Raw genomic sequence first — 22,956 nt, 5'->3', positions numbered from 1 at the left:
TAAAAACTGCAGGTCACGGGTACTAGTCTGGTATATAAAAATTAACTTTTGCTAATTTTTTTAAGTGTACAGATCTAAATTGAAAATATTTATTAGCATTTTACATAATAAAAATTATAAAAACCCGATTTATTCTATACAATTCTTGTGTGAGTTCGTCAAAAGTTTTTACGCTGCGAATAGATTTCGTTCGTCTTCAATCATCTGCTGCACTCACAAATAATAGACGGGGAGCTGGCTACAAAAAAGAGGGTCGATAAAGTGCGCGCCATTTCAGCTTGTAAGCGGCGCCAACTTAGTACATCACCAAACGCCACTTCTTAAGGTCAGCACAGGTCTGACCTCAAGTCCTCAGGTCTGAGAAACCTCAAAACGAGCGCGCGTGAAACCTTTTGTAACGGTGGGTTAAAACCTCATATAAGAGCGGTGTTATAGCGCAACAGTGCCGGAAAACTCATCTGAAAAACCTCATAACGTGCACGCGAAAAACCTTATGCAACGTGTGGTTTAACCTCAAATAAGAGGTGTGTAATAGTGTAAGAAGTTTTACAGACCGGAAAGCCCTCGTAAGAAGTGATCGAAACTGCCGGAAAAGTTTTTTATTTTTTATTATCAAAAAGTATAACTACTCCAGAAGTTTTAAGAAAAATTTTATCAAAGTCAATTTATAATTGGCGCAGAAAATGAATTGAAAAAAAAAATTAGAAGCCCGTTTTTTGCGTTGTTGGCGGCGTTAAGTAAAACTTATTGCGCTATAACACTGCTCTTAGTTGAGACCCTAAAAACCTAATAAAAAAGTTTCGCGCGCGCACGTTATGAGGTTTTTCAGATGAGTTTTCCGGCACTTTTGATCATTCCTTACGAGTTTTTACCAGCCTGAAAAACTTCTTGCGCTCAAACTTCAAGCTATGAGGTTTTTCAGCCAATTTTCGGGAAATCCGGCTAGTATTTTCATATCCGACCTGTGCTGACCTTAAGAAGTGGCGTTTGGTGATGTACTAAGCTGGGGTCGCCAGTTTACAAGCCGAAATGGCGCGCACCTTATCGACCCTGTTTTTTGTAGCCAACTCTGGGACTATAATATATATATATATATATATATATATATATATATATATATATATGTATATATATATATATATATATATATATATATATATATATATATATATGTAAAGAAAAATATAATTTTCTTTTGCGTGTTATTTTGCCGTACGTCACATAAAGTCCGTTTGTGACAGATGATCTGTCACTGTCATCGATGGGAAGCAGGGCATAACCTCGAATGTCGTGTTGGGTGATTGTGTGCTGGAAAACAATTTCATTTTTAAGTTTATTTTAATTTGTGATTTTGGAACAGACATTGTTAATAATAACATTAAATGTCGTTTCTTTTCTTACAGGTATGAAATATTTGTTTAGTACTAAATAGGTGCATACTTTTGTTTCATGTAATTTTTAGTTTACATGTTAATAACAATAAATTACTTTTCTTACAGAGAAACACAATTGTGTTTGATTGACTGTGTCACCAAAACCACAGATATATTGGAAATTGTCTTATAAAACGACATTTTTGTCAACAAAATGGAAAAGTTGAAGTTTACTTTTCAAGTGAAACCAACAACAGACGGAAAGTCAAACTATATCGCCATAACCGCAATTGTGACTGAAGATGAAAAATATTTCCTTATTCCTGAAGAATTCCAAGCTATTTCACAGCACACATATATTCAAACTTCGAAAACCTTTGTCACAGTGAAAAATACATTAAAAAAAAGACATCAAACTAGAAGTGTTTGGATAAAAACAACAGAGGATATATTAAAAACATATGTTGATGAGGATGGCAATATGATTTTTCAGAACCAATTTCTAGAGGAAACTACCAAAGAACAATTGACTGTCGTAAGCAAAACGTGTTCAGAAGATCCTATAGCCAAAATTTTAGAGAAATTAATAGAAAACCAAGAGAAAAAAGAAAAACAAAGCATAAAGAAGCTAGCTGACAAGTTTGTAATTGAAAAATTTGATGGAAAGAGTTCAAATGCAAATCAGTGGATGGAAGTATTTGAAAAAGAATGTGAAAGGTTCAATGTATTAAAAGACGAAGAAAGAATTGAAATCTTTAGATTATTTCTTGAAAAATCGTGCACTGATTGGTATTCTTCCATGATAATCAAACTTACCTTACATTCCGAGTGGTTACAATGGAAATCGAGCTTTATACAGACTTATGCAAATAAAGGTTGGACTACTAGCAAGTATGCTTTATCGTTCAAATATCAATATGGATCTTTATTAGAATATGCAGTTAAAAAAGAAAAACTTTTACTAGAAGTAAGAAAAACAATAGATGAAGGGACACTTATTGATATAATTGCCGCCGGCTTACCAGATTTTATAACTGATCGAATCAACAAGGAAGAAATTTTACATACTAAAGACTTGTTTAGTGAACTTGGAAAATTAGAACATTTGGTTGCAAAGAAAAAAAATATTAAAAAAAAGACGATACCAAGCAAGTAAAAGAAAAATGTAGTATTTGTGAAAAATTAAAAAAGGGTGTACGCTATCATTCAGAAGATTCCTGTTGGTTTAGAACAAAATCAGATACAGAAAAGGATAAAAAGCAAATAAAGCTCGTTAACAATTCAGAATTGGAATGTGAATTGCAGTGTGAAGATCAAAAAAACTAATAGTGCCGCCATTGATCAAAGTCAAATTAGTACTCAATAAGAATGTTGAAGTTTTTGGGATCTATGACTCAGGCTCTAATGTCTCATTGATAAATTCAAGATTGTTAAAAATAAATAATAAGGAAACCAGTCACTACAACAATACTAATTTGAAAACGATTAATGGCGTTAAAAAGGCAAATGGCATAATTACAATAGATATAGCCATTTTTGATGTGGAAAAGAAAATGAATGTTTTTGTAATAGACAAGGAAAATTTCGATTATGACTTCTTAGTGGGACTAGATTGTATAAAAGAGTTTTACCTAGTTCAAAATGCAAACTTAGAAATTAGTCAGAAAATACCCATACAAAGAAGTGGAACAGTTTCTAAGGAAACAGATTCAGATATAATTTCTATAAAAATAAAATCTGATAATTTAATAAACTTCAATGAAGGCATATGTGGAAAAGACTTTCAAATTTGTATTAATCATCTAGACTTTGAAAAACAGGCATTGATTGATGAATTAATATCAAAAAATAAGTCAGTATTTGCAAAGGACAAATTTGACATAGGAAAGGTAACGGATTATGAAGCACACATAGATCTGTTAACAGAAAAATATTGTAGTAAACGTCCATATCGTTGCACAATTGAAGACAAGAAAGAAATTGAGAATCAAATTGCAAAATTATTGGAAAAAAATATAATAGAAGAATCATATAGCCCATTCGCAGCACCGGTCACATTAGCATATAAAAGAGAAGAAGATAAAAAATCAAGATTGTGCATTGATTTTCGAGACTTAAATAAAATAGTTGTGCCTCAGTCACAGCCATTCCCTCTTATTGAAGACCTAATATTAAAGACAAGGGACTGCAAGTTTTTCTCAACACTAGACCTAAATTCAGCGTTTTGGTCTATACCTTTGCGTGTAACTGACAGATACAAAACTGCATTTGTGACACAGGAGGGGCACTACCAATGGACCTGCTTACCATTTGGATTAAAAACATCTCCAGCTATATTCCAGAGAATAATGTGCAATATCATACGGAAGCACAAGCTGGAAGAGTTTACGGTATGTTTTATCGATGATATTTTGCTATTTTCAAAATCATTTTCGGATCATGTAAGGCATCTAGAACAACTCTTTCAAGCAATTAAAAGTGAAGGTTTGAAACTAAAATTCTCTAAATGCACATTTGCAGCGGATACAGTCAAATACTTGGGTCATGTGATACAAAATAATTCAGTTAGACCGTTGAAAGACAATTTAATATCAATAAAAAATTTCCCGATTCCAAAGAATCAGAAAAATGTGAGGCAATTCCTGGGAAAGATAAACTTTTATCATAAGTATGTGCCAAATATAGCAATAAAGTTGGAACCATTACATAACCTTTTAAGAAAAGGACAAACCTTTAACTGGTCCGAAGCATGCCAAGAGTCATTTGATGAAATGAAACAAATATTATGTTCTCAACCGGTATTGACAATCTTTGATCCAAACCTACCTATTCACATATACACAGATGCCAGTATACTAGGAGTAGGAGCAATACTAAAACAGCCACAAGGAAATAATGAAGAAAAACCAGTAGCATATTTTTCTAAAAAGTTAAATGAAGTCCAAAAAAGAAAGAAAGCTATATATCTGGAATGCCTGGCAGTCAAAGAATGTGTAAAGTATTGGCAACATCTATTAATGGGTAGGAAATTCATTGTCTTTTCAGATCACAAGCCATTAGAGAACATGAACATAAGGTCTAGAACTGACGAAGAACTAGGCGATTTAACATATTACTTATCACAATATGATTTCCAAATTAAATATTCTCCAGGAAGATACAACACTGAAGCTGATTGCCTGAGCAGGAACCCAGTGCTTGATCCAAATGAAAACCTAGAGGATCAGTTGAAAGTAGTGAATACAATAACACTAGAAGATATCTTAAAAGATCAAATTAAAAATGAATATATACAATGCAGAAAAGGAAAGTTAGTAAAAAGAAATAATGTTTACTACAAGCAAGTAAAGAAAAAGGAAAAAATCATTATATCAGAGGAATTGAGCATAGAACTCATGAAAAATGTACATACAGATCTAGGCCACATAGGAATTAAACAGATGCAGAAAATGATTAGCTCAGTGTATGCAGCAGAAAATATGACTAAAAACATAAAATTAATCTGTGAGGGTTGTATAGTATGTTTAAAGAATAAATCAAGAGGACATAATAAATATGGACTGATGTCTCATTTGGGTCCTGCTACAAAACCTTTTCAGATATGCTCTATTGACACCATAGGAGGTTTCGGAGGTTCCAGATCAACGAAGAGATATTTACACCTTTTATCAGATCATTTCACCCGATATGCATATATTCTAACATCAAGTACCCAAAATGCAAATGACTTCATAAAGCTGATAAAGAATTGTGCAGAGAGTGATAACATTGAATTGATATTATCAGACCAATACCCAGGTATCAACTCTAAGGAATTCAAGAGATTTTTGGATGAAAATAATATTCCCATAATTTTTACAGCAGTGAACTCTCCTTTCTCAAACGGCTTAAACGAGAGATTAAATCAAACATTGGTCAATAAAATAAGGTGCAGGATGAACGAACATGACAAGAAAAAAGCATGGACATCTGTAGCTCACAGTTGTGTACAAAAATACAATGAAACGGAACACACTGTTACTGGATATGCTCCAAAGTACCTACTTTATGGCACAGATGTCACGATTTTGCCAAATGAGCTGAAACAAAAGAAGTCTGACTACGATTTAATCCAGGCCAGAGAAAAGGCACTAAAAAATACAATCAAATCACATAATTACAACAAGACAATTTATGACAAAAACAGAAAAAATATAGACTTCAAAGTTGGTGATACTGTTTTTGTAGAAAATGGAAACAAACTCAATAGGAAGAAGCTAGATGAATTGAGACTTGGACCCTACAAAATCATAGAAAAAATTTCAAACTCAATCTTCAAGATAAGCACTGACCATAGAAGATCAGAGTCAAACTTTTTCCACATCTCGAAGCTAACGCCAGCTCCTGCCTACTTTTGAAGGTATGCATGTGAAAATATAGTCTCCTATCTTCGCTGGGAGGGGAGATGTAAAGAAAAATATAATTTTCTTTTGCGTGTTATTTTGCCGTACGTCACATAAAGTCCGTTTGTGACAGATGATCTGTCACTGTCATCGATGGGAAGCAGGGCATAACCTCGAATGTCGTGTTGGGTGATTGTGTGCTGGAAAACAATTTCATTTTTAAGTTTATTTTAATTTGTGATTTTGGAACAGACATTGTTAATAATAACATTAAATGTCGTTTCTTTTCTTACAGGTATGAAATATTTGTTTAGTACTAAATAGGTGCATACTTTTGTTTCATGTAATTTTTAGTTTACATGTTAATAACAATAAATTACTTTTCTTACAGAGAAACACAATTGTGTTTGATTGACTGTGTCACCAAAACCACAGATATATTGGAAATTGTCTTATATATATATATATATATATATATATATATATATATTCGCAATTGCTATGGTTTTAAATAACCTTTAAAGCCAGCAATCGAAACCATCACATACATACGAACACCCTGTATTTTGTTACCAATTGACTGATTCAATCTTAAGAAATAAATGTATATAATGAATATTACCTCTATACTTTGAGATAGGCCATAATAATATTTTCTAATCATAAAACTTCTAAATTATCGTCATAAAATGTAAAGAGAAACTTTTGGACGATTTCTAATATTTCTAGTACTCATAGGTACCTAAAATGATTTCGTCACTCACCTTGGAAAAAAATGTAGTAGATTGGATTTATTCTTAGTCGCCGCTTGCAATTCTTCTACAATTATCTTGGATACAATGATATCTAGTTTCTTGTTGGACTTTGGTTATAATTTATAATTTCTCCAGACTTCGTTAACTAACTTTTGTACATTTTTTAAAACTTTCAAAAAATTTGTGGTATAAGATAGATTTATCTATTTGAAACGAAATCTTATTTTAACGTTATACTTTGGCTAATGGGATCAGCGGTAACATAAATGTTTTGCTTTGCTAGACAAGTGAATAGCGCGCGGTTCTAAAGCCAGTACCCACACGTTTTCGGGAATCCCCGAAAATACATTTAGTTTTCAATTCGTTACAAGTCCGTACCATTTCTAATGAGTCATTTTCAATCTCTTTCACAGTGTCAATACAAATATTTTTGCGAGGTTCTTGTTGTTCGAATGTGAGGATTAAAGGTACCATTTTCGGATGTTAAAATCTACTGCACACATTTTTATAGATTAAGAGATAGCAAGAATACTACAGAAAAAGATTACAGACTTTTTTGATATTTTCATCCGTTTTTGGTGTTGAAGGGCGACCCGAACGTGAATCGGACATATTGAAAACGCTAAAACCAGTCAAAAACACGTGGACGCGACCTCATTCATTGCCAAACACTTGTTCCAGTTGTAGTTGAAATTTAACACTACGTTCGTCTATTTTCACGTCGATCTTTTAAGGGGAAAACTGGTTTGTCTACAGACACAGAAGAGTAGGTTTCAGGCTAAACAGATGATTGTATGTTAACATTTGACGCTTGCATACTTTTTCTGTAGTAGCGCCAGTCTCGTTACTTAATAGACACACCCCGTATTGTAGACTACACAATACACATATTCTTTTCATAGCCTACTATAACGATAGTTTCGTAGTCTTAAACACAATCGGTATTTTCAAATTGAAATCATTTTATTTATGTCCGTGTCTAAGTACCAAACTTTTTAGAAAATCCTTGTATAATTTTTTCTATGATAATGAGAAATTTCAACAGAATACCAAATCTCACGTATTTTAATATAAGTTTATGTCTAAATCATGCAAATAAAAATGTCTGCAAACTTATTTCTTAGACATCTTCGCAGTCTTTTAATATATTACCAACATTAGGTTTATGTTCAAACTACCCTCGTGCATATATCTTTTTCATTTACATAAAAATCCTATTTTTACAGTAGAAAAATATATTATGAAATTATCCGTATAAACTCCTTTTGTTTCGAAAAGAATGATACCTATTTGAAGGCGGAATGCTAGTTTTTCATGTCGCCATGTGGGCTTAGAAGTTCATATAAAATAACGACTATGCCAACTCACAACACTTGTTTTTATAAATCCATTTCACATTTTTATAGTTATTATCTCAAAATTTTTTTAACGTATTTAACAATAAACAATTATGTTGATTATGACATGGGATACATACAGGTTGGTTTTAAATTCATGCCACCAAATTTAGCAGATGATTGCTCGTATAAAATTGAGATGGGTCCTTCTTATAACAAAATTTTCTCAGCCCACTTCTTCCACAGATATGACCCTTAAAAGTTTTTTTTCTAAAATTTCAGCATTGCTACAAACTTGAAATTTTGTAATTTATGTGCAATACGGATATGTTCTCAATATTCCTGTTATACTGTACAGGGGTTAAATTAGCAGTCCTTTTAAGTATTCATTATGAATCGTATTACATTTTACATCTTCACTCAGATTTGGTCTTAGAATTTTGTTAAATATATTAATCTTTTTAATTTATAGATTATTTAAGCAAAATCTAATAATTTTTATTGATTAAAATTTTTTCTCTTTCCCAACAATTTATGTAATTCTAATAGCGGATATTACTCTGCAGAGGCGAAGGACTCTAACCCTGTGAGGATCAAAGAAATTAAATTTTGGACGTACTTCAACGTCATAGTATCCCATTCTTCTCGAAATGCAATTTGGAGCTGATTTAAGTCACTAGAAGGAGGATGACGACGTCTAGTACGCCTCCCCAAATTATCCCACAAATATTCTACGGGATTCATATCAGGAGTTCGTGTAGGCCATTGCAGAACTGTGAATCCCACTTGCTCCAAGTACTCGGTAACAATTCTGGCGGTATGTGGACGATGAATTGCTCACCAATAAATGGAGTAAATGGGATCGCAGCCTCTAAGAGGACTTCCTCGATGTACCTCCAAGCAGTCAAAGCCCCATTATTTATGGAAATCAGTTTAGTCCGGGCGTCGAAATTAATTTCACCCCAAACCATAACTTATCTTCTTTCAAAAGACCGTGATTCATGGATGAAACATTGAGCAACTCGCTCCCCTGGTCGTCTCCACACTCTGTCTCTGTCGTCTGATTGGTATAGTATAAATCGAGACTCATAAGTGAATAAAACAGTTCCTCATTGCTCCAGAGTCCAATGAGAATACTGATCGGCAAATAATCGATGCCTTTCCAGGAGTTGGAGTCCTATCGCGGATCGCCTTGATACAAAATAAAAAAAAAAACATATCTATTAATTACGGAAAAGACTCGATTAATAAATTAAAGATATTCAAATGTGCGAAAAACTGATTACAGTTTAGAACAGGTCCGACAAGTAAATTAATTTTAAGACAAATAAATCAAGTCTGAGTTTAATCTAATTCCTTACTAATCTTGTAGGGATTAGTTCACTGGACTTAAATTCTATATTCTCTGTAATAACTAATACCCTAAAAAACAAACACATTGCTGAAAATTCGTTTTTTTTTCTACTGTTGCGATCATTTCGAAAATTAAATTTTATTTTTATCAGAAGCATTTTTCTCTACATTTTTTGGAAATTGTTTCATTGTACCAAACGATGATTTTAAGATCCCGAAAATTTTCAAATTGAAGGCTGGTATCGACTTCAAGAATGTTCATACACAAGGAGGGTGTAGGTCATTTTTAAATACAAATAGATAACTTATCATGGAAATGTCATTTAAAAAAACGAAAACACGTACAGAAGAATATGCAAGTCAGTAAATTTAGTATTACGGTCACATATTACTCACTATACAGTTTTTTAGGTTTTTCTTTATGATTTGCTTTGATGCTTGCACAGATTTTTTATGAAAATAGACCTAAAATCAAGCCAAATCACTACGAAAAAGAACCACTCCCTTGAACCTTGTTCAAACTGTCCAATGAACCGTCAATTTTCAGTTTAATTTTCAGTACATGAATATAATCATACCTGAATGGTTTTCGATATAGTTAGAACGAACTTGTAATATAGCATCAAGGAAAACAATTAATTCAAAGTAACTGTATGAACATTATCTACAGTTTTCGGTAAATGGTCTGAATAAAATATATGACGCTTTTTGAACTTTTCAACTGGTTAATAACTTACCTTTATCTCTTCTTCTTGGAGAGAAATTTATTCTATTCTAGAGACAATGAACAATTCAAAAGAAGAAAAGATCTCGACAATAATTTACATTTTGTTGAAACGATTATAATCAGTCGAATAAAGCATTTTCTTGATTTTCAAACTCAACAATTGGAGAAATTATTTTGTCTCATTAATCTGCTACTATAATGTACTACTTGTTCTTATTCTCGATAAGTGAAGACTTTCATTTCATTTTTTATTTAAGTACAATGTATCCCAACTCTTAATATTACCAAGGATGAATAATATACAATAATAACCCATTGAGCCATTTTAGAGCAACAAAAAAATGATGGACATAGTAGAAGGAAGAACAACAAAAAAAGAAAGATAAAGAAAAAGATGATACCGGAAGGTGATGAAAGACCTAAGAGAGAGAGAGAGAGAGGAATACAGGATTGGAAAACGAAAACTAAAAAAAGGAAAAAGTGGAAGGGAATCACGTACGTAAGCCAAGAAAGATTTCCAAGAACTTAGATTTGAAATATTGGTTCAGTTTATATTTTTCTTTGCACTCTGCATTTAAAACTGTGTACTATCAATCGTCCAGATTTTGTTTATATGAGAAACAAAATTATTGCGTAGGATTAAGTAGGATCAATTCCTAGCAAAGAATGAATAATTGTAGAAAAAATCGATAAGTGCCAATTAATTGTATTTGAGATGAAATGATTTTATCCAACGGTTTTTGGGACCATTCAATCTAATTGAATGTGCGTCAAAGCTTTCTTTTGAAAAAGGTATAAACATGGCATTCCTTTTCCACATTTACTTATTGTTTTATAAACGGTTGAAAGTGAAATATTCACAATGTCAGTTAATAAATTGTATATACTTCATCGAATATCTAATATCTAGCATCATATATATATATATATATATATATATATATATATATATATATATATATATATATATATATATGATGCTTCACGTAAGCCTTTCATGCTCATAGCATGAAGGTGATTCCCTTCCACTCTTTCCTGATTTCTTCTTCCAGTTTTGAATTTCTGTCTCTCTTAGGCCTTCCATCACCTCTGCGTACCATCTTTTCCTTGGTTCTCCTTTATTTTGTTTCTCCCAGCCAGTCTAGTATCATAACTAAGTTGAAATTGGACAAAAATTGAAACGTTAAACAATCTGTGTTTTCTAAGTCAACTAAATTTCAATTTACTTAGAATTAAATTGAAATCAACGAAGTTTTTTCCGACAATTTCATTTACATGCGTTATCTCGACGCTTAATTATTTGTAATATTGATCACATTTCCACTCTATATTTAATTTTGAGGTAGACAATATACTCTTAGAAGTTAACATGTCTCCTTAGTATTTGGGTAATTTTTAATTTTCACTTGCCTATTAAAGAATATAACTTTCATTCTATTCTGATATTTATGCTGGATTCATATCAGTTTTCTTGAAGTGGATTCTTTCTCATTATCTTTAACAAAGGCCAATTTAATGTAGAATAATTTGAAACTTTAGGTGCATAGATCTCGATATCAAGGAGCCTATTACCTCATAAGTGCCACTCTATATTAGGTCGTATAACTTAATACAGGGTGGCGCAATAGAACTTGCATTTATTAAGTATAAGCTAAAAAAATAAATATATAAAGTATTATTGAAATAAAAAATATGATGATTAGGTAATTGAATAAAGTTTATGTTTTAAAAATGAAATCATCTAAATGACGGCCCTCTCGAAGACGGCGCTCCTCTAAACGCGAACGCAGATTTGTGAATACTCTTTTCAATAAATCCGGGGTGATTGCTACCATTTCCTGGCAGATATTTCCTTTACCTGACTGATGTCCCTTGGATTGTTCATTTAGACTTTATGTTTGAGGCGTCCCCAAAAAAGAATTATGAGGCATCAAGTTAGGAATACGTAGGGGCCAAGGGATATCACCTTTTTTGGAAATTAGTCTTGCAGGAAACATCTGTCTCATAGTCATTTGATGTGTGATAGGTCGCTTCGTCTTGTTGGAACCAAGTTCTCTTATTCGTTATTCTTGATCTAGCAAGTTCTGGTGTCAAATATCCCTCTAACATCGAAACATAGAGGTTGGTGATAACGCTGACTTTTCGTCCTTATGAATCTTCCAAGAAGAAAGAGCCAATAGTTCCTTTCCTTGTGATTTCTGCCCATACCGTTACTTTCGGACTATGCAGTGGCTTTTGATGTTTCATTTTTGGATTTTTTCGGTTCAATAACGACAATTTTGTCGGTTTACGAACCCATTTGAATGAAAATGAGCCTCATCCGAAAAAAGCTGAAAATCGACTAAGAATTTCTTCCGAAAATGCCAATCTTGCTCCAAATTTGGTATCTTTTAATTCCTATGTTAACTGGAGCTTATAAGGATGCAGTTTAAGATCCAACTTTAAAATTCGCCGATCGCTTCCGAGTACACACATGCGGATTTTTTCGTACTGACTCCTTCACCCTATCAATATGGTCTAGACGTTCTTGGACGACCTTTTGCTGGTTATTTAAACGTGGAACCGGTCTCTAAATATTTTAATTAGATTTGCACTCGTAGCTTCATTTCCATATTTTGAACGATACAGTCGCCTTGTCAAGACGTATGAACGACAGTTCTCGTAACACAAATAGCGCGACGCTTTCCTTCATAGTGACTCATGGCTACTAAAACTTCACGAGAGCAACTATCCAAACACGCTAGGCTCCCCCCGCCCACGCACCGTTTATCTCGCGCCACCCTGTATATTAAGAAACATCAATTTCAATTATTTTATTCTTCAGATACTTCAAATTTTCATTCACGTATACTGTATTAACTGTAGTATGTGGTTTGTAACCTTCATTAACGGAGCTTTTCCCATTGGACCTCTTCATCGCATTGTGTTAATATACTACTGAAATCTCATTTTTCCAAACATCCTAATGTATTTTAAGATAAACGGGCAGTCTTGTCAGAAGCTCAAGTTTTATTAACCATTTTAGTAATTTAAGATCGTTTTCGAAATGGATACTAATAAAAAAGAAGTAGGTTTATATTACCATCATAAAGACCCCCTTATTTGTAATTCGGATTTTTGTATTTATGTGGTTATCCTTCGTTCCCTTCGCTAATTTATGTATTGGCGTTACAAAAAAAACTCTAAATTTATTATTGGCTTCATAGTGTTTGTGAATTACGATCTTTTACTTGTATGGCGACCAACGGAAAATGTGAGAAGATATCGATATTATATAGCGAACAGGTAATAATTTACCGCTCGTTATAAATGAAACTTTATCATGTAGCTCACCAATTCCTTCATTTTTGTTGTTCAACTTTGAATCTAGAAGTTATAATTTAGGCTTCATACCTCCGGTCGCTAATTAATCGTTGACATCCATGACTATTTTGTTTCAAAAATTCTTTTATGTAGGCATAATAACCTACTGCATAACTCACTAAGCTGTAGCTACAACGCAAGTTACACAACAAGCTAAATTAGTTTGTATATAAAAATATTGATTAAATTATCATAAAAATGTAATGCGTGAGGTTTATTACTCTGAAGTATTGAGTTTGAAGTCATTGATTGAATCTGTACGCTCAGTCGTTTGCAATAAATCGGTTAGTCTAAGACAGTAGGTTCTTAGCAAGGCTGAATACCTCTTGAGCTTATATGTGTTGCTTCCTCTTTTTGGTTTCTAACCGATACTTCATTTAGATCTACAGTGATACGAGTGCTGCTTCTTGAAATTGAGATATGGCAATACTGATGTGAATATTGTCGCCATAAAGTTTCACACTATTAATGGTGAACGTACTCAGAACGTGTTGTCATAAGAGTGTTATTTGAGTTGTTTGCAGATACTTGAAACATTCATCTTCGTCAAAAAATTTTCGTGCGAAGATTTTCTATGAGTTTCACCGTAGATTAATCCAACAGCAGTGTGCCGATCAACTCTCTTCGACATTTGGTGATGAAGCACCGTGTTTTGACGGCTGTTGTACAAGAAAACATCAATGCTGTGTGTAAACTGATATTGTATGGTCGTCATGTGACATAGCATGATATTGAGGCATACTTGGGCATTAGTTCTATTGGCATAAATTCAATATTGCATAAACATTTGACTGTGAGAAAAATTTGTTCCAATACCACATAATTTCACAATCTTCACAATCGCTTAAAAAAAACTCGTGTCGATTGGTGCAAGGAAATGCTGAAAAAAATCAATAGCGGTGCCTCATAGAACGTCTTTAAGATCGTAACAGGCGAATAATCATGAATCTATGCATAAGAATCCCAAACTAAAGAACAATCTACTGTATGGGTCTTTCAAGACGAATTTTTTTGCCAGAAGTGGTTGAAAAAATCGGAGAAACCAATCGAAGAAGATGAATCATTGTCCACAACGACAAAGTGAGTGCATCAGTTCAAACAAAAACGTTTTTGAAAAGTTATAACATCGAATTTGATGAGTTATACGACGTACAATCCTTGTTGGAAGGAGCTGTAGATGCGATAAATGTTTTTAAGGTACCTTAATCGGAATGGAAGAAATGCTTTCGCAATTGGTTCAAACGCATGTAAAAATATATCTATTTCAATGAAAAATATTTTGAAAAGCAATAAAGCCATATCCAATTAAGCATATTTGTTTTTATCTCTTTCAAAACTTAACTAGTAACTTTCGTAGTAATAATTAAGTATAAAAATGACCTGAAGCTAGTCTTAATCTTGACCAAGACCAGCCCTGCCCATCGCTAGCTCAAATCTCTATAGAAACTGTTTTGTGTTGTTCTGGGTTCCTTCCATATTATTCAAAAATATAGAGGCAAAAAATTATTTTTCGCAAATTTCGCTTTCGAGCTATCGCGATTTTGATCATTGTTCTGAATAGTATTGCTTTCGAAAAAAGAAATATTTTTCAAAAATTCGAATAAAATTTATCAAATTATTCATGTATGTAGTATTCCGCTACTACACCAATTTCGAGAAATCACTATTATAGCTGTTCTAGCTTTTTCTTAGATTTTAGTAAGTCCAATCGGATTTAAGAATAACTTGTATACTAACAAATACTTTGTTGTGTGTGGAGTTTCGTCCTATAAGTCAGTATAGTCTGAACAATGATATGAACAGTTTCCCTTATGCGAAGACGTTGGTTTGTGGTGTAAATTCTCTCTTCTTCTTCTTAGCGTGCCGTATCAAGTCCCCTTGACGTTGGCGATCAGCATGGCGAAACTCTCTCTATTTTGAGCTAGTCTAAATAACTGTCCTTCTTCTTCTTACGTTAGGACTAGGTCCTGTATTTTCATCAAGGGTTTGCCAGGAGTAGCTGGGTTGCTGAGGACCAGCTTTCATACCACCTTATAGGTGGTCGTCCAGGAGGTCGAGTTGTGTCTGGTTTCTTTTCCTTTGCAACTTTTGCTAACCGTTCATTTGGAATTCTGTCAACATGGTCTCTCCATTCTCTTCTGCGGCTCCTTGCCCATCTTACTACATCCTGAATATCGCACATGTCCCTTATTTCTTCATTTCTTTTCCGATCGAGTAACGTATGTCCTGTTATTGATCTCAGAGTTCGCATTTCTGTTGTTCTTAGGAGCCGTTTAGTGGTTGTGTTCTCCGCTCTAGTTTCTATTGCATATATCATGACCGGCCTTACGCAAGTTTTATATATTCTAATTTTACATTTTGTGCTCATGTATTTATTTCGCCAAATTAAATCTCTAAGGTATCCTGATATTAATGCGGCATTCGTTGTTTGTGCTTTTACTTCTTTCTTCAGATTTCTATCGCTTGTTATGTTTGTCCCTAAATATTTGTAGGACATCACTTGTTCTACACTTTGATCGTAGATCGCTAGTTTACATCTTCTCGGTTCTTCAGATATTGTGAGAGAATTTGTTTCTTTTTTGTGGATATTTGCATGTTGTACGTGTTCGCTATTTGTTGAAATTTATATAGGAGCTTCTGTAGGTTATCTTCGTCTTCAGAGATGATTACTGCGTCATTAGCATAGCATATTATTTTTACCTCTTTGTCTCCCATTCGGTATCCTCTCCCGGCTTGTTTTACTCCGTTACTTCGTTAAATAACTGTCCTGCTTGTCTTATCCCAGTCTATTATCTAATATTCTTCAACCAAAAGACTTGTTTCCTTCCAATTTCTCTACGACCTTCAACTCTACCCATCATAATCAACCGGAAGATGTTAAACCGGCTACCACTCATTATGTGTCCCAAATAAGCTATTTTCCTGCGTTTAATGTTATCCACCATCTCACGAACCGCATTTGCAACCATATAAGAGAACTGACCATATGAAGCATTTGATCATCCGTTTCCGGAGTTGAAATTTTAAATTATAGTTAGAAGAGCGATCTCTTTCCAAAAAATGTTTTACGAGCTATCTACATTTTATTTCCTTATCGGGATCCAGTTGTTCAGTAATGTAATACCCAAGATATTTGAAACAGGACACTCTCTGTATCTTTCTAAATCTTAAATTTGTCTTCGATAGACCGTATATTGGTACATTTGACTACTGGACCATTTCTAAATCGTCAGCAAATCAGTGGCCTCCCGAACAACGGATAGGATAATAATCTATCGATTGCTGTATTTCGATCATTCCTCGTTATTTTCCTAATAATAATTTCACTGTATATTGCGGCGTATCTGCGTTTTGTGATATAATATTTATCAATTGTAGAAAGCTAAGATAAGTTTATGATTGAGTTTACACGACAAATAAAATCATGTCAGTATATTGATAAAGATGTTGACATATAAAGAAAAATCAAGATCCTGAAGAAGAACTTTTATTTTTTTGGGTTAGGTTAGGTTAGGTTAGGTTGTCGAATAAACTTTTGAATCTAATGTCTATGTTCTCCAAACAGAATCCAACCCTCAAGATTCAATTTTAAATGTAAAAATATCAAATACTAACGATAATGTTTTCTAATTTTTCTTATATAAATCAGCCAAACAATCTCGTGAAAAAGAAATAAAAGAATTTTATTGATATCATAGAGGCTGCTGGAAATGCATGGATGTCCGTATGTCAACATGACGGCTGTACAATACCTTATGATAGTAAATCCAATCTGGCAGGCACTTATGTACGGGTACCAGCCGGAATTGTAGAAAGGAATGAGCTGGTTCTTTCATTCCATTCAATCCTCTAATATTTCAGTCTTCAATCATTAAGTTATAATGGAAAACCCAAGCATGTTTAAATAATATTGAATTGAATTTTCTTTTAATTCAAGGGTTTTGAGTTTATACAATCCTTCGATTTTTTTCCATTATAGCCTTTGCACCTTTCCACATCTTTGATTTGATTTCCTTTTCTGTTTATTCTTTATCCTTTTTACTGCTATATTATAACCAAATGAGAAGAAGCTGACAGAATAGATGGAGAGCATGCAAGACCAGATTAATTGATATGATTCGAAGTATTTCTTTCAAAATATTGGTATGCTCTGCGAATATAATCGATTCCGACTACACTAGCTTTGATCAATATTAATTGACGATCTAATTTGATAAAATCTTGCAATCAGCAATATAAATCGAATTGGATGGAATAATTTTTTACAAAACCGTATATTAGTTTGTGAAACAAAAGGCTCGAAAGGTAGAATTGTACAAGTAATTTTATCCCTAACTATAACGTTAGAAAGATAAGCTTAACACAGCGATAGCAGCGGTTGTTGTGGCCCTATTTACGAAAGGTGAATATCAGTGGAGGCATCTGATGGTCGAAAACCTAAAAGGGTAAAAATATAGGCAAAAGGAGCGCAAATTTGATGTTGTTGATAACTTAGAATTGGATACCGAAACTAATTAATAGACGCTGTTAGAAATGGAAATATCGTGAAAGGTATGAAGTGGAATAATTGATAAAAGTTGTTGTATATTTTGAATCACATCAAAATGGAGTAGAAAATTTACAAAAAATCACATAAAATATACAAAGAAAAATGATTTAAGTCGCTCCTAATAGCTACCACCTTTTTGTACAACCAAAGTTCATTTTGAAAAGAACAGCTACATTTCTACAAAGAATTTTCCTACATTTTCGATTGAACATTTACTTCAACGTTGTGGTGAATAGTGATTTTCGGACGAGGAGCTAAAAACTTAGTGGTTAAGAGCTTCAATTATGTCAAAATCACATAGCGATAAGTCCGGACTTACAGTATCCAACAGTTTCTGATACATTGTGACTACTATATGCGTCTGTCGGGAAGAAGCAGCATCAGGTGAATGGGATGATCGTCTTTTAAGTCGTTACTGAAGTGTAATTTTGATCAAGAGCTCGTAGTCGAGGGTTCTGTTGATAGTTTGAGCTCTGCAAGAGAAATCTACCAGAAAACACCTCTCCAATCACAGAAATGGTGGTCAATACTTTTCCCCGCAAATCGAGATTTAGCTTCCACGGGATTTATAAAGTCTTTAATTCCCCACTACATACTTGCGCGTTTACATTACGTCTCATCATAGATGACAATTGTATGCAAATGAGCTTTCCTTAAATAATCACTTTAGAGTGGTTGTCACTTTGAAGTAGATTTTAAGGGTTGAAATTGAAGCCGGCACTGCGGTATTTATATCGTAACCACACTTGACTCACTGAGCCGTTAAATAAATAAAAAATGCATCAGGTTTGTTTCGCAACTGTTGCACGTTTAACTGATTTATCCTATGTTTTATATATAAAAAATCATAATATCAAATGAAATATCAAATAAATAGAGTAAGAGCCCGTGAACCGAGACCTTCGATATTTTATAAAAGATGAAAATTTGTCAGCACAAGCACCAAACACATATAAGAACGATGAGCCATTATGAAGTATGGTTTACAGTGGCTTTGGCAGGTAAACGGTACTAATGGTCTTTAAAATACCGATCTACATTCATCAAATAACAGAGTGTGATTTTTTGGTATTACGTCATTCACTGCCAGACATTTAACATCGTGACAACCCCTTGCCAGACACCCTCTATGGTCGTTTAATTATAATTCTCCCTACTATAAAAACTTATTTGAATGCAACTAAATGTTCATGATTTTAGGACTCGAGTCGAAACCACAAATTTTATCTTTCTTTTAAAAATTATTAAAAAAACTAATTTTAAAACAGAAGAGACCTAAAATCAAGAACAATAGTTGCATTAATATATCAAAAGTTCTTATAAATGAGAAATTAAAGAACAATACTTATCTTTATATATAATACTTGGGTAATAATTAGATAATGTTTCCTAATTAGTCAGACATCATTTTTGATAGTTTCAACCCCTTGCTAAACAAGCATGTAGGTAGCTATAAAAGCAAGCTCAAGGCAGAGCTTCCATACCAGGTTCATCGCATGTGTTAGAGTTAACTGTATCACACTTACTTCAGCTTCTAAATCAACAGAACCTCAACATTCCCAGGGAGCTGTAGACAATCGTTGGTATGAAGAATTAAGTGAAAATGTTAATGCAACCACAAAAAGTTCGATTAAAATTGATACCAGTGAAGATAAAAGTGAAATCATCATGAAAAACATCAAGAAGAATGTAGAGTTGTTAAGAAGATTGGGAAGTAATACAAGTTGGAATATATACTATAAAACTAAATGCATGGTTCAGTTTAACAATAAAATATTTTCATCGGAGAACATATTTGTTAGAAACTATTGGTATCATCATCAAGAGTCCCACCATGAAGCTATCAATGAAATTAACAGCCTCATAGAAGAAGACATTATCAATAACGGCCGCTTTCAGTCATTGATTTATTCAAATGAATTTTATTCTGATTCATTCAAAAATTATAGATATAGTAAACAGATAATGTTTATGTCCTGAAAAAATTGAAAGAATACACAGGGTACTGAATTGGCTTATGATAATTTTGACACTACTTCGTTGAACATCGAATTAAATACATCCGAAGAATCTGAAATATCAGAGGCACCTTTTTTCACTAATAGAGATAATTTGCCATGGAAGAAAAAAAATATGGAGAACCTTTGAGGCAATAGCTCCAGAAGGAATTCATTATCCAAAGAAACCCAACATGACAAGTAGCTTGCAATTAACGGGTATTGAAATTTAAAATATAATCCTCAATGATTTACAATTCTATACAGAAATTGATAGTATCTGGATGATCATGCAATAAAATTACCTGATACTCCAATGTGCATTGGTTTCAACTGTTGTTGTTTAGTAATTTGAGGTAGTTGTAGCATATAAGATTATTTTAACTCACTCTATCTATTACTCAAGTATTATTTATAAAAATCAGCTTTTACACCATAACGTTAAGAGAATTATAATTTAATGAATATTAAGGGTGTCTGGCTAGGGGTTGTCACGATGTTAACTGTCTGGCAATGAATAAAATTCTTGAGGTAATACTAAAAAAACCCATTTTATTATCGGCGTTTTACATAACTTTACCTGCCAAAGTGACGGTAACCCAAACACTTCATAATGGTTCATGGTTCTTATCTGTGTTTGATACATGTGCTGACAAATTTTCATCTTTTATAATATATCGAAGGTCTGGATTCACGGGCTCTTAGACTAAAACGTGTCTTGTTAGTTAATTACGCTAAATGTGATTCTAGCTACTCCTCGTTTTTTATGTGATTCATCTGATGAAATTTCATATTAGGTTTACCCCGCCTCTGTCAATAACTAAACCCTACCACGTAACGGAAATGAAGAAATGACATATATTAATTCTCAATTTCCTAAAATTGATTTATGCTTAACTAACCATTAGATATGGAACATGCTGTAATTTATTTCAAAATTAATTAAATCAGAGACCAGGTCAAATTAATAACTCCCGATACGATATGGCTAGCGTTGAAGTAAATATGGTCATTAACCAAACGCATAAGGCAGTGTCTTACAAAAAGGGAGAAGTTCAATTTAAGTTAAGTTAAATTTAATATAGAAAAATTTTCTCATTTACTCCTATTTATATATTAATTATTCGGCTACTTTTCAGCAATTTATAGTTTCTATAAACAAACAACATTAATTATAATAACTACTATAACTCACTAGGATATCCTGATTGAAGAATTTTCTTTTCAAATGCGTTCGCCTTTTTGTAATTGTCCCTGTACCTTATCAAGAAATACTCTCCAGGTATTGTTTGGGAGTTTTGAAGATAGTCTATAAATATAATCCCAAAAACTGTCTCCGATCGTTGGAACCGTCTTTGCCTTTTTCGTAGCTGGTTCACTTTTTTGCAATCCACTGTCTGTACTGTTTTTTTACTTAAAAAATGTAGTGGTGAATTCAGGTTTCATCTACAGTTATGAGTCAGAGAAGCTAATTTTTCAGTCACTCTATGGCAAATACATTCTTTTGATAAGTTGATAGCTGTGTCTATCTCTCTAACCTCAATCCGGTATTTGTTCAGGACCCTTTGGTGACCTTTTTTATCAACAGTTGAATAGTAAACTTTTTTCCATTTTCCATCTTCACAAATACTTATTTATACGATTGTCAAATAGAAACTAAGCTTCCGAAAAGGCTGAAATTTCAGTGAGTCCCTTTCAATGCTTGTGCAAATATATTTCTTAAGGTATATTGATATAAGATCAGGTTGGTGTTAGAAACTTTTCAGAGAGCCCCCTTTGAAAAATATTATTTTCTATGTCATACTAAAAAACACACATAACTCAAATACAGAAATTAATACATTAAAACGTCAATCAGAGAAAACTGTTGCTTTAATGGAAAAATTTTACACCAGATCAGCCTGATAGTTTTAAAAACAAATCTCCTGATGAGAAATATCTGGCAACAAAGTTAGTAAGCAATTATTGTTATACAAATTACATGTGTAGATGATCATGGATATACTGTTACGAAAATTTTCATACTGCTTTCCATTTAAGTGGCTCTAGAAAAATCACGGTTTTTAGAGTAGTAAGTTTATATCGTTTTATTGCAGTTCTTTCAAAAATATTAATTATCACTCTCCGCGTCCCGTCACTGATTTTCAGCTTTTATCCACCTCATTTAGAAATTTATGAGCTCCAACCAAATTACTCATCAGAAAGAAATTCATCAAAGTCTTTGACACTATACTAAAATGATTAATGCTTTGTGATTGACATTTTAATCATGATTTTATGGAATTGAATGAAAATTGATTAACTGTAGGCTTATTTTGAATGAATAGATTGTTGGTTTAGCGAAGGTAATCCAAACTAAATAACCAAAAGTGGTATAAAAAACTTGAACGGAAACTAAGAAGAAAATTCGTTATGATCACTAAACGACAACTGGCTTTGACCTTAATTTAACATGGACCGAAAGATATGTTTAAAAATAACCCAGTGGAAACTAAAGATATGGAAAGCAAAGAAACAATGAAGCACATGAGAGAAGACTGAATTTTCATAAGAATTGAAACAACCGGCGATATATTATATACAGGTGTACCTTGTGTAGTGGTACAGTTTATTTTTAGGGACTCAGGATTTTACTTCTTTTTTTCTCCTCTCGTAACTGATCATCGAAATACATTCCAGGACATTACAACTGCTCCAAAAAAAAAAAAAATAATCTGAAAGTACCGATTCGGGCTTATGATATCAGTTTGGCTTCGGGATTTTTTCGTATTTCTTGGACTCTAGTTTTTAGAATTAAAATCAGTTTTATCTGACTCTGTTGTGACTTGAGCTTTTGCCTGTTCAGCTGACTCCTAAAAATATTTTTGATGAGTATAATGAATTGTGAGTTACTTTATGACAAGACTCCGCACTTTTTGTTCGATTACTCACTTTATTGAGAATAAATTAAGACCGATATTGGTACCGTTGCTTGTAACTTATTATTTTGTTCTCTAATTTCATTCGATAATGTAATGCAAATCATGTTCGTACATTACCCGAATTATTATCCAACTTTTACTGTGTGAACATTGAATTATGCTTATATTCAATTTCATTATAAATATGATCGGTTATGTT

At 33.0% G+C, this 22,956-nt stretch overlaps 2 protein-coding genes across 29 annotated transcripts in view; one reads left to right on the top strand and one right to left on the bottom strand.

Moving 5' to 3' along the window:
• The window catches only part of LOC130899969 (disks large 1 tumor suppressor protein), a 1,257,949-nt gene that overhangs the window by 685,055 nt on the left and 549,938 nt on the right, over nt 1-22,956 (bottom strand). The gene's annotated exons all lie outside the window — the stretch shown is intronic.
• LOC130899977 (uncharacterized) lies at nt 1,291-2,916 on the top strand. Its single transcript, XM_057810251.1, has 2 exons — nt 1,291-1,403; nt 1,500-2,916. Exon 2 carries the CDS (start codon nt 1,588-1,590, stop codon nt 2,527-2,529), a length of 942 nt encoding a protein of 313 aa, XP_057666234.1. The 5' UTR covers nt 1,291-1,403; nt 1,500-1,587; the 3' UTR covers nt 2,530-2,916.

Source organism: Diorhabda carinulata, chromosome 12 (genome assembly GCF_026250575.1).
Source record: "Diorhabda carinulata isolate Delta chromosome 12, icDioCari1.1, whole genome shotgun sequence".
In the NCBI taxonomy this organism is placed as follows: domain Eukaryota; kingdom Metazoa; phylum Arthropoda; class Insecta; order Coleoptera; family Chrysomelidae; genus Diorhabda; species Diorhabda carinulata.
Note: the sequence above shows the minus strand (reverse complement) of the source record. Positions and strands in the feature narration are given on the sequence as shown.

What these genes read in the sequence shown, in the direction of transcription:
- LOC130899977 (XM_057810251.1), top strand. Translation starts at nt 1,588, where the DNA reads ATGGAAAAGTTGAAGTTTACTTTTCAAGTGAAACCAACAACAGACGGA.